Genomic DNA, 12547 nt, shown 5'->3' with positions numbered 1-12547 from the left:
TCGAGTGTATAATGACTCAGAAAGCACCAACTCATTTTGTTGCTTAAAGGCCCACAAGCAAAACTTCATACTCAGCTTCATTGTTAGAGGCTCAAAAATTCAACCAAATAGATAATTGGAGCACATTCTCTAATTGTGAAATCAGCAATATTCCAACATCACTGCCCTATCGAAAGGCTAATCCATCCACAAAGATTTTTCATATGCCTTCTGACTCTTGACCTTGAACTTCAATTAAGGAGTCCACTAGGGCTTGAGTTTTAATAGCAGTTCGGGATTGATATTGGATGTCATACTCACTTAACTCTATGGTTTATTTGATTTGTCATCCTAAGCCTCCAGATGTGTTAACACTTGCCCCAATGTACTATTGGTAAAAGCAATGACCGGATGAAACAATAAGTAGGGTGTTAATCGGTGAACCATTAGGACAAGTCCTAAGGCCAATATCCCCAATATAGTATATCTGTTCTCGAGCTGAATGGATAGAGACGAGACGAATGAGGATGAGCAAAGCATCAAGTCAGTGGAGACTAGCTAATTGAGTGGCATTGGCTTGTCGGATAGGCAGAGCTGAAGTAGTCGGAGGAGCCGAGCGTAAGGAGTCGATGTACCAAGTCAAATGATGTTGGCTTATTGGTTGGTGAAGCTGAGCTGAAAAGTTAGTGTGCCAAGCCGAATGGCGTTGGTTTGTCGGGTCGATGGAGCTGAGCTGAAGGAGTCGATGTACCGAGCCAAATGGGGTTGGCTTGTCAGGCCAGTGAAGCTGAGCTGAAGGAGTCGATGTGTCAAGCTAAATGGCGTTGGCTTGTTAGGTCGATGGAGCTGAACTGAAGGAGTCGGTGTCGAGCCGAATGGCGTTGGCTTGTCGGGTCATGGAGCTGAGCTGAGGAGTCGAGTGGGCCAAGTTCCCGGTGTTAGGGTGAACCGAGTCGAAGGAATCAAATATCAGGGTCTACTTTGACTTCCATCTCTGCTAGACCTTTAACTAGGTAGCAAGGACGATGGACCTCACCACGCGTACGCCTCTACTATCCTCTGCATCATCCCATAAATATATCCAATAAATATCCTCACTCAACCAAAATATCTTACAAAACCTTATCTATCAAGATATCTTTGTTGTCATCAAGCCTGACATAGACTATTAAGGCCTATACCTACAGTCCTAATTTTATTGGGAACCATTATTATTAAAAAAATTTAAAGATATTTAATAACTAATATTTACATTTAACAACCCTGTTGCCCAGTGCCCAAGCTACATCATGCACGTGTGTAGATTTTGCTCCAGATTTGGCTTGCTTCGATTTCCATTTCAATGCTCTTCATATTTTGCTTGTTTCCAATGCACACGATTTTGCTTCAGGTTTTGCTTGCTTCCAATCCACAAGATTTTGTTAGCTTAAATGTCCGTAGTGCTCTTCAATTAATTCTTATGACAACTACATTTAAATACATATTAATTATAATTATTATATTCTCTAGTCCTAAAATTCTATCTAGAGCTACAATATAAATATACAAGACCTTAGACCTAATTTCATTTTGTAATTAGCTAATTATCTACTCATTTTCTCATTAGTGCTCGATCTATATTTTTTCCCCTTGTCGTTGATTATATAAGAAGACATCCTTCTCTTACCTCAATCGATAATTTTTTTCTTTTTTGCTCTTTTCTTTTCCTCAAAATATTTTTTATTGTTCTATATAAATGATAAATTATGGATGAAATGGATTATGAACTCAAACATAATTGGAAAATAGATTATTAGCAATTGCATGAATTTTTTTTCCCTATTTTTTCTGTTTCAATGCAACTAAATTTACTATATTTATGATTTATTATGCACTTAAAAATCATAAAATATAATTCATAGATTTTTCTAATATATTTTTAAATTCGCGTTATTCGTCGTCCAAAAAAAAGTAAGAAAAATCTTATTTTTTAAAAAAAAAATTATTAAAGGCCTAAAAAAAATTTTTTTTTAAGCTTAGGCCCTGGTTGTCATCGTAATAAATAGATGAGGAAGAGGACCAAAGGGATTAAGGTGCACTTGGTCAACAGTCGACACAATGAAAGATGGCAACAGCAAAGACAAAGGACAACCAGGGATTAAATTAGAAAAGCTACCTGTTGCCAGAGAATTAATCCAGACATATTCTGACCTACACACAAACAAAACTACTTCCATTACCTCCCTGCCTAATTTATTGACAATAATAGCATTGTTGATTCCGTCTTGTAGACCATGTCTATAAATTAATCCAACTACTCAAACTTCAATCTACTACGGATGGAGATCTCGATGGCCATCAATCTCCTTCTCTTCCTTTGCTTGATTCCATTTTCCTTTTTCGTCTGCAATGGGGTGGTGATAGTCCCTAGCTATGCCGCGGCAGCTCATAGAACACTAGAGCACCGCGGTGGAGCGCTGTATGAGACGAGGTACTTCATGCAGACTTTGGACCACTTCAACTACAAGCCGGATGGGTACATGCAGTTCCGGCAGAAGTACCTGGTGAACGACTCGTTCTGGGAGGGAAGAGGCGCCCCCATCTTCGTCTACGCCGGCAACGAAGGCAGCATTGAACTGTTCGCGGACAACACCGGCTTCATGTTCGACGTTGCTCCTTCCTTCAAGGCCCTCCTGGTCTTCATTGAGGTGCTTTACGTAATCATCTAATTCACTGTTTTGCTGATGATTTTAATAGAAGAACGTGTTATATTTGAACCACGTATATGCCATGACAGCATAGGTACTACGGGGAGTCTCTTCCATTCGGTGACGTTGGCAACTCGAGCACTTTGGGTTATTTGAGCACGACACAAGCTCTTGCAGATTTCGCAACTCTAATCACTGACTTGAAGAAGAATTTGTCTTCAGAGCACTCTCCTGTTGTTGCCTTTGGTGGTTCCTATGGAGGAAGTAAGTGTAAGAAGAAGAATAGAGAGAGAGAGAAAGGAATAAGATGAGAATGATAAAATCTATTGTTCATTGATATTTGCTCTAAGATCAATACAATATATAATGTTCAAAAGTACTTGGTCAAATAACTAATTAATAAATAACAGAATTATTCTAAGAATAATTCTGAGAATAATTATAACAGAATTATTAGAATAATTCTGAGAATAATTATAACAGAATTATTAGAATAATCCAAATATTAATATGATTTGATTTGGTAATTTGATCCGGTCAATTTGGATAATTCTGTTATATCTCTTTTACCCCCCGACAAACTCAACGGGAGATCTCTGACGTTGAGTTTGCTTGCTAACTTGTTGAAGCGTTGTCTGGATAGTGGCTTGGTAAATATATCAGCGATTTGATCTTCAGCAGAAATATAAGAGACAGATAATTGCTGAGTTGCCACACGTTCACGAACAAAATGAAAATCAATTTCCACATGTTTTGTACGAGCATGAAAGACTGGATTTGCTGTGAGATATGTTGCTCCAATATTGTCGCACCAAATTTTTGGTGCAATATTTGAAGTAAGATGAAGTTCGGAGAGAAGTGATTGAAGCCAAATAATTTCTGACGTTGTATTGCTTATAGCTTTATATTACTTTCGATGCTTGAACGAGATACCGTAGGTTGCTTTTTTGGGAATTCCATGAGATAATGTTTTGCCCAAGAAATATTGCATATCCACTAATAGAGTGTACTATCTTTAGATGAGTTTGCTCAATTTGTATCATTATAGACATGCAAGTATTGAGATGATTAACAATATAAAAGAAGACTATGTAGAATAACACCTTTGAGATATCGAACTATTATTTTCACATATTCCCAAATTTTGTTTAGTGGGAGCACTAGTGAACTAACAAATATGATTTACTATAAAGGTAATATCAAGTTATGTGATAGTGACACATTATACGGATCTAAGAATTCATTGATAAATTTGACGATCAAATATAGCATAAATGGATGAAGTTGCAGATAAGTTGTTTATAACAATTGGTGTGAGAGATCAGACGTGCTCCATCAGCTCTTTCGAGAAGCTCAGTATTATATTTGCTCTGAGAGAGAAGACAACCATCCTCATGTATGATAAGCTCAATACCAAGAAAAAAAGACTCCAAATCTCTAGTAGGAAATTCTTGATAGACTTAATAAAGTCGTGATACCCTTGTGATCATTGCGGTTATCAGAATGTCATCCACATAAATAAGAAAAAAGATCATATTTTCATCATTATATTTGTGAAATAGAGACGAGTCAGTCTTTGATCCAGAAAATCCTTGAGCTTGTAACCATTTAGATAGTCGATGAAACCATGCACGAGGAGCTTGTCGAAGACCATATAAGGATTTCTTGAGTTGGCAAACATGAGATGGAAATTGTGGATGAATGAAACCGTGGTTGCTCCATAAATATAGTTTCCTCAAGATGACCATGGAGAAATGTATTTGAAATATCCAATTATCGTACAAGCCAATCAGAACTAATAACTATTGATAATAATAGTCTGACAGATATAATTTTGATGACTAGGCTAAAAGTGTCATTGAAGTCAATACTTGGTTGTTAACTAAATCCTTTAGCTACAAGTCGAGCTTTGTATCTTTCAAGAGAACCATCACTCGATGCTTAAGACGAAATACCCATTTAGAGCCCACAACATTCATTGAGGGAGTGCGCGGAACTAGAGTCCATGTTCCATTGCGAAGAAGTGCATCAAATTCTGTAGCCATTGCACTACGCCAGTTTGGATCCTTGTTTGCTTGTGTAAAACAGGTTGGTTCAATAGATTTGGAAGAAACCACTAGAGCTCGTGGAAGGGGATATCGAGTTGCATTTGGTGGGCAACGCTCATAAATATCACTAATGGGAAGCATGCGACGAGGAGCATTATCATCTGAATCACTTGTTGATGACGACGAGGAAGTAGGCTGACATGGTGATGTAGATGACGGACTTGCATTATCCGAGGAACCAGAGAGCATATTATCTTCGATCGGCGAGACTTCTAAGATTGGAGCAGCAACCGGAGGTGATTCTGATGGTATAGGAGAGTTATTAGAGAGCTCCGGAGCAAGATTCCATCACTTCTGATAATATTAGGTGGCATTAAGAAGGTGCCACTTGTATCTGGAGGAGAGATTGAAGAAGCTACCGAAAAAGGGAATAAAGACTCATCAAAAGTAACATGTCGTGAAATATAAATTCGTCCTGTTGGTATATGCAAGCAACGATAACCATGGTGCAAATTGCTATAACCAAGAAAAACACATTGTAGTGAACGAGAGTCAAGTTTGTGTTTAGAATAGGGGCGTAACCATGGATAACATGCGCAACCAAAAATTCGAAGGAAAGTGTAATCAGGGGTTTGATTATAAAGTTTTTCAAAAGGACATTTATGATTGAGCAATGGTGTAGGAAGTCGATTTATGAGATATACTGCAGTGCTAACAGCTTCATCCCAAAATTTGCGCGGAACTGATGCATGATGAAGAAGAGCTAAGGCAGTTTCAATTATATGTCTATGTTTTCTCTCAGCAGAGCCATTTTGTTCTGGAGTGTGAGGACAAGAAACTCGATGAACAATTCCACATGATGATGGAGAGCTTGATATTCGCCTCCCCAATCAGAATGAAAAGAGAGTATTTTACGATTAAAAGATCGTTCAACTTGAATTTGAAAATTACAAAATATATCAAATAAATCAGATTTCCTTCTCATAGGATAAAGCCAAGTATATTTACTAAAATGATCAATGAATGTAACATAATATTGGAAACCTTGATTAGACAAAATAGGTGCAGGGCCCCAAACATCAGAATGGATTATTTCAAGTGGAAAATTAGAAACATGATCAGATAAAGAGAAAGGTAGCTTATGACTTTTAGATTCCATGCAGGCCCTACATGAATAAGATGGAGAGGAGGTAATAGAAGTAGGTAAACCATACCTATTGATGATTGACTGAACAATACGAAGGGAAGGATGACCAAGTCGAGCATGCCAAGCTGGTTTATTTGTGCGTTCACCAACAAAAGCTTTGATTGAAGAACTCTGAAGACAATAGAGGCCATTTTTGATTCTCCCATAAAACACAATAGCATTTGTTCCTCTATCCCTTATAAGATAATGATCATGATGAAATTCAAAAATGACATTGTTATCAAGACAAAACTGGCGTGTAGAAAGTAAATTTTTAGTGATAGATGGAACATGAAAGACATTGCGCATGTGAAAAATTCGATTAGATAAATGAACATATGTGTTTCCAAGATTAGCAATTTGCAAACCTGAACCATCGCCTACTTGCACCGTATCTGAGCCATAATATGACATTACGTCTGTAAGGATATTATAATCTGATGTGACATGATGAGTTGCTCCAGTGTCAATATACCAATCAGTAGATGAGAACTCTGGATTTTTACCACAAGTAGGCACAGACGAAAGAACTTTAGGATATACTTGTGAAATAGATGGTTGTCTTGAGGCTGTAGGACCACCAATGAAATTTGAATCAAATGGACTAGGACATTGAATACCAAAATGTCCAATTCCAAGACAAATTTGACATTTTACCCTAGACCAATCAAGTCTTTTAGGGCATATATTTCTAGTATGACCAACGATGTGACAAATTTGACATCGGTCTGGACTTTGCTTTTGTCCTCTTTGATGTCGTCGAGTATTTGACATCTAAAGTAAAAAATAACTTGTCCGATGGTAGTGGAAAAAAAAAAAAAAAAAGATTAAGGAAGAGGAAAGAGAAGCAAAGGGGTTGGCAGCGGAAGAAAATAAGTATTTTTCGTTTGCTCTGAAAAATAGAGAAGAATAAGAAAATTAAAACACGTAGGAGAAAATAAAAGGCTCGAGGGAAAAATTTAAAAATTCGCCGTTTATACGATCTCCGCCTCAAGAAGTTGAGGGAAGATAAAAAAAAAAGAGAGATGGCTCTGATACCATGTAAGAAGAAGAATAGAGAGAGAGAGAAAGGAATAAGATGAGAATGATAAAATCTATTGTTCATTGATATTTGCTCTAAGATCAATACAATATATAATGTTCAAAAGTACTTGGTCAAATAACTAATTAATAAATAACAGAATTATTCTAAGAATAATTCTGAGAATAATTATAACAGAATTATTAGAATAATTCTGAGAATAATTATAACAGAATTATTAGAATAATCCAAATATTAATATGATTTGATTTGGTAATTTGATCCGGTCAATTTGGATAATTCTGTTATATCTCTTTTAGTAAGATCGTTTACAACTAACTACGTTTTGTCCGATATATATTGAGACTATCACTGATTGATTTTTATGCTGGACACTAGTGCTGGCTGCTTGGTTCAGGCTCAAGTACCCGCACGTAGTGATTGGTTCAGTGGCATCGTCTGCACCGATTCTTCAATTCGATGACCTCGTTTCACCTTACACCTTCATTGACATCGTCACCAATGACTTCAAGGTCTGGATATCAAAACTGGTTGCAGAGTTCTTCTCTGTTTAATTATCTGAATCGCATGGCTTGTTGACTGATTTAGAGTGAAAGTGAAAGCTGCTTCAAAACAATAAAGAATTCATGGAAGGAAATGGATGACACCTTGCGACAACCAGGAGGACCTCAGAAGTTGGCCAAAGCATTCAAACTATGCCGGTAAGAACATCTTCCATTATCACAGCAAGATGTCCTGTTTGTGCAGTAGCTAATTCTCTGGGCTTCGTGGTCGTCCACAGCGGTGCCATACCAGAATATGTGCCTGGTTGGATCAATAGTGCTTTTATTTATGGTGCCATGACAGATTATCCCACTGCCTCTAACTTTCTAACTCCTCTCCCAGCCTTTCCTGTGAAACAAGTAAGTCGTCTAGTTCACCTTCAACCATGAAGAACAACACAGAGTTAGTTTAGGTGCTAATGTAACTCTTGCAGATGTGCAAGGCCATTGACAATCCAACAGCAGGGAATGATACTCTCTCCAGATTATACGCAGCTATGAACATATACTACAATTATACTGGCACTGAAAGCTGCTTCGATCTCGACTCGGGTAGCCGTATCGGATTTGATTCGTGGGATTTTCAGGTAATTGTACTATTCTCTACTGCTTAAGAGCAATTTGCTTGACAATGAGTAAATCAGTGACACTTTTGGTCCACAGTCATGCACAGAGATGATCCTTATTGAGGGAGGCTGCAGAAATGAGAGCATGTTCCCTGCGGAAACTTACGATTACCAGAAGCAACTGGCCTACTGCAAAGAGGCCTACAAGATATCGCCTCGACCGCACTGGATCACCACTGAATTTGGTGGCCATGTGAGCTTCCTCAACAATTGAATCACACATTTCAGTTTTCTCTACATTTCTTTTGTTGCTCTAGCTATTGCCATGTATTCTATATGACCTCTGGTTATTGGCATGTACAGGACATTAAGAGGGTGCTGAAGAGGTTTGGAAGTAACATCATATTCTTCAATGGCCTAAGAGATCCATGGAGTGGAGGGGGGTAAAATCATCATCCATCATGCTCATCTATTCGAGTAAACAACTGTTAATGGATCGATAAGGTTCCTCGATTGTGTTCTATGCAGGGTGCTGAAGTCTATCAACCCAAGCCTCATAGCCATAGTAGCACCTCAAGGTACATAGTAAACAACTGTCTGGAGATTGTATCTTACATGTTTGACTACTGAAACAAAAAACATTTTGTATTGTTTATTTTAATAGGTGCACATCATGTAGACCTTAGATTTGCTACAGAGCAGGATCCTGTTTGGCTAAGAAATGTGAGGAGGAAGGAGATCCAGATTATATCCAAATGGCTTAAGCAGTATTATGAAGACTAAAAAATATAAAAATAACCTCTTCCATAACCAACAATGAGAGAAATGACCTTTTGTATTTCTATTTATTGTCCAATAAATTCATAAAAAAAAAGAGTCTTTTTCTTCTTTACTATCCAATGGAATAATATAAATCAACTATCATTTTAAAATTTCAACTATTTTTTTTTTCTCATTCTTGCAAACACCATCTAAATATATAAGGGGATCATGCTCTCTGAGAATATCCCGATCATTAACATCTCCGACACTGGCACGTTATCTTTAGGAACATCCACGATTTCACGCTATAACTCATACATTATGGGAACATCTCCAACTGACAACCCCACATTCCCAATCGAGAGTATCCTCATTGTGACTCATACATTCTCTAGAAATATCCTCTACCAAGAGCATTCCTACTATGACTATACATTCTTTGAGAACATCATGTTATCTCTACAAATATCCTTAATTAATCGGGAACATCTCCATTATACTCATACGTTCTTTGGGAGCATTCCCAACAAGGAACACACCCACCATGCTCACATGCTATCTTTGAAAACATACACAGTCGCGAACATCCCAGTTAAGCTCATACGATCTTTGAGAACATCTTTGATAGGGAACATCCTTGCTATGCTTATACACTCAATCAAAACATTCCTACTCGAGCACATCCTTGCAAAATCCCTCCTTAAGGGATGGATCTAGGGGTGTAAATAAACCAAGCTGCTTGTGAGCTATTCAAAACTCTATTCAAAGTTCATTAAAACCAAACTCAAGCTTCACAATACTCGGCTCGTTAGCTCGTGAACATGTTCATTAATAAGCTCATAAATCAACTTTTAAATGAAAAAATAATAGTTTTGATATTGAATTTATAGATTTTATACTCTACTTATAAAAAATATAGACAAATATATTAAATTTATTTCTTAGAATTGATCATGTCCAAAAGCGTGAAGCTGGAAAGTCGGGGATGTGGCGGCTTTGTTGACTGGATGAAGACCTCGCTCCTCTTCTAGCACATCTTTAGAGGTTCTCTCCATCGATTTGTTCGTGTGAATACACATAGAGGGTTGTACACTTGACAACCTTGAGATCCGGCGAACCTTGGACGAGCGGGATTTGCGAAGGACTTCGCATCAAGGGTAATCTCTTTTTCTTTGTAGATCTAGTGTAGATCTAGGTTAGAGAAACTCGTACACGTAGAAAATTTCATTTTATAACTTCGCACGGATCCGGTGGCATGGGATTCGGGGTTTCCGCAACGTAAAAGGTAGTTTTTGCGGCCCGAAAAACCCAACATGGACCCCAGTTCGAACTTTTCCAACGTTATCTTGAGTCGCTCGACTTGACATTTTAAGTTAGAATTTTCTTCCTCAAGTTTTGCAACTTAAGTTGAAGTTCCGGCTTGAACTTGATTGGTCGAGTCACTCAAGTTAACTTGCTTCTTAAGGTGGTCTATTTCCTTAAGTAACAAGTTGTTTTGTTTTTTAGATTTTGATAATTTCTTAAATAAGCATTTAACTACTTTAAGTAAGTTAGACTTTGAATAAGAAGTTACCATATTTGGACCTTTGGATCTGTGGCTTGTCTCGGACTCGATGTCGAACTCGGACTCTTCATCGAACTTGGAGTCGGAATCTTCATTCCTTGCCATAAATGCAAGATGGCTCGAGTGCTTTGTTTGCTCCGGGTCAGATTCGTCAGAAGAAGTCTCATCCCATGTCGCTTGGAGAGCTTTCTTTCTTCTTGTCGACTTCGGTCTTTCTTCCTTCCGATTTGGACATTCATTTTTGAAATGCCCCTTCTTGTTACATCCGTAACAAATCATTTCTGATTTGTTTTATATCTGGTTGAGTGGTGTCTTTTTGGCACTTCTTCTTAATTTCTTCTTCATCAACAATCTCCGGACCATGTTGACTAATTCTTCTTCATTTGTTGAATCGAAAGATGACTCACTTTCTGACTCGTTCTTTGTTCTTGACTTGGTTTCCTTGCTTGGACCTGCATACAAAGTGACTCCTTTCTCGACATGGCTTAAGTTAGATTGTTCATGTAATTCCAATTCACAAAATAACTCATCTAACTTAATAATTGAAAGATCCTTAGAAACTTTGTAAGCATCTACAATTGATTCCCACAAAGCATTCCGCGGAAAGGCATTTAGCGCGTACCATATTGCGTCATGATTTTCTAGGTTGTGTCCGATCAGATGGAGGTCGTTGAGAATGTCCTTTAGTAGAGCGTGTAGTTGCGAGGCCGTCTCTCTAGGAAGCATTTTAATATTAAATTGATTATTTAAAAGTAAGTCTCTTTTATTTACCTTGGACTCGTCAGTCCTTTCGTGTAGTTTTACTAGATAGTCTCATAGTTCCTTGGCATTGTCGTAGGGATCGACTCGGTTCAACTCCTCCATTGTGAGTCCACATTGAATGGTGTTGATCGCCTTGTAGTTTAGTTGTGCCTTCTTGATCATTGGAGGAGTCTAATCTTCAGGATCTAGTGGCGTTCTATCTTTTGTCGGAGGTGTGTAGCCTTTCAGTATTGTGAACCAAAGCTCGATGTCTGATTTCAGATAGCACTCCATTATGTTCTTCTAATAGCTGAAGTTCTCCTCTTTGAAAAGAGAAGGTCGGACAGTACTGTAACCTTCTTGATAGGAGTTCGACATCCTTGAATAAAAGAAAATAACAAACCAATTTCCAAGACTTTCGTCTTGGGATTAGTAGTGCTTAAAAAATAGAAATAATAAGAGGAAAAAAATATTCTAAGAAAAGAAAAGAAATTGATGAAAAGAAAGTTTTAAAAGATGCTTTGAAAAATGGTTAAGTAATTTTTGAGCTACGAGGCTCTGATACCAATTGTTGGATCGGATGAGTGCGATAGAGGGGGGGGGGGGTGAATAAGCCGCTTTTAAAACTTTTCTTTTACTTTAAAAACAAAGTCGTGCAGAGAAAAAATAGAGAACAATTCAGTTACTTGGTTCGGATAGGTCAACTCCTACTCCAAGGCCCGTGATCCTTGATCGCACCGATGGAAAATCCACTAAGATTCTTCTTCCCGAAAACCTTGGAAAGAAGCAATGCGTACAGTATACAATAAGATAGTAACAAGACTACTATCTTACATGAGTTTAAGTGCAATACAAAAGTAAAGTATACCGACAGTTATGTGAAAGTTGAAGCTCGGTCGACACTTGCTTGCGTGTAGAAGAGTTGTAGAGTAGTAGCACGAACAGCAGCAGCTAGCACAAAGATTGACTTCGAACCCGAACAGTGTTACTCAGCCTCAAACCTCGAGCTTCAATTTATAAGATCGTTGATGTTCGGTCGACCGATCCAAAGGTTCAGTCGACCGAACCAGCTCCCTTCCTTCCTAGCTGATATCCGATGCTGATTCGATCTTCGGCATTAACTGTCCATTAAGGGTTCGGTCGACCGATCACTCCTTTCGGTCGACCAAATAGGCTCCTTCCTTGTTCGTCGAGATTTGTCGAGATTTGCATTTACTATGCATTTAATTGTTGATCGTTCGGTCGACCGATCCTCTGGTTCGGTCGACCGATCAGTGTAATTTCTTTTTGCTTCTGATTGTTGCTGACAGAATCGATCTATGCTGAGTCAACTTGGTTCGGTCGACCAATCTTACTGTTCGATCGACCGATCAAGCTTTGACCGGACTCTGATCTGTTCTGGTATGATTTGAACACTGGTTTGACTTTGC

The 12547-nt window shown here is 38.1% G+C and overlaps 1 protein-coding gene across 1 annotated transcript; it reads left to right on the top strand.

The window, feature by feature from the left end:
• The first annotated feature begins 2308 nt into the window (after nucleotides 1–2308).
• LOC121973837 (lysosomal Pro-X carboxypeptidase-like) lies at nucleotides 2309–8859 on the top strand. The gene is made up of 10 exons (XM_042525183.1): nucleotides 2309–2666; nucleotides 2756–2930; nucleotides 7321–7454; nucleotides 7531–7643; nucleotides 7724–7844; nucleotides 7919–8071; nucleotides 8148–8303; nucleotides 8414–8493; nucleotides 8579–8628; nucleotides 8715–8859. Exons 1-10 carry the CDS (start codon nucleotides 2310–2312, stop codon nucleotides 8831–8833), a joined length of 1458 nt encoding a protein of 485 aa, XP_042381117.1. The 5' UTR covers nucleotide 2309; the 3' UTR covers nucleotides 8834–8859.
• The last annotated feature ends 3688 nt before the right edge of the window (nucleotides 8860–12547 follow it).

This window comes from Zingiber officinale, chromosome 4A (assembly GCF_018446385.1).
Source record: "Zingiber officinale cultivar Zhangliang chromosome 4A, Zo_v1.1, whole genome shotgun sequence".
NCBI lineage: Eukaryota > Viridiplantae > Streptophyta > Magnoliopsida > Zingiberales > Zingiberaceae > Zingiber > Zingiber officinale.
Note: the sequence above shows the minus strand (reverse complement) of the source record. Positions and strands in the feature narration are given on the sequence as shown.

Coding starts and splice junctions, on each gene's coding strand:
- LOC121973837 (XM_042525183.1), top strand. CDS start 2,310: ATGGCCATCAATCTCCTTCTCTTCCTTTGCTTGATTCCATTTTCCTTT. Junction 2,931..7,320: donor TGGTGGTTCCTATGGAGGAA/GTAAGTGTAAGA, acceptor GCTGGACACTAG/TGCTGGCTGCTTGGTTCAGG. Junction 8,494..8,578: donor GATCCATGGAGTGGAGGGGG/GTAAAATCATCA, acceptor TGTTCTATGCAG/GGTGCTGAAGTCTATCAACC.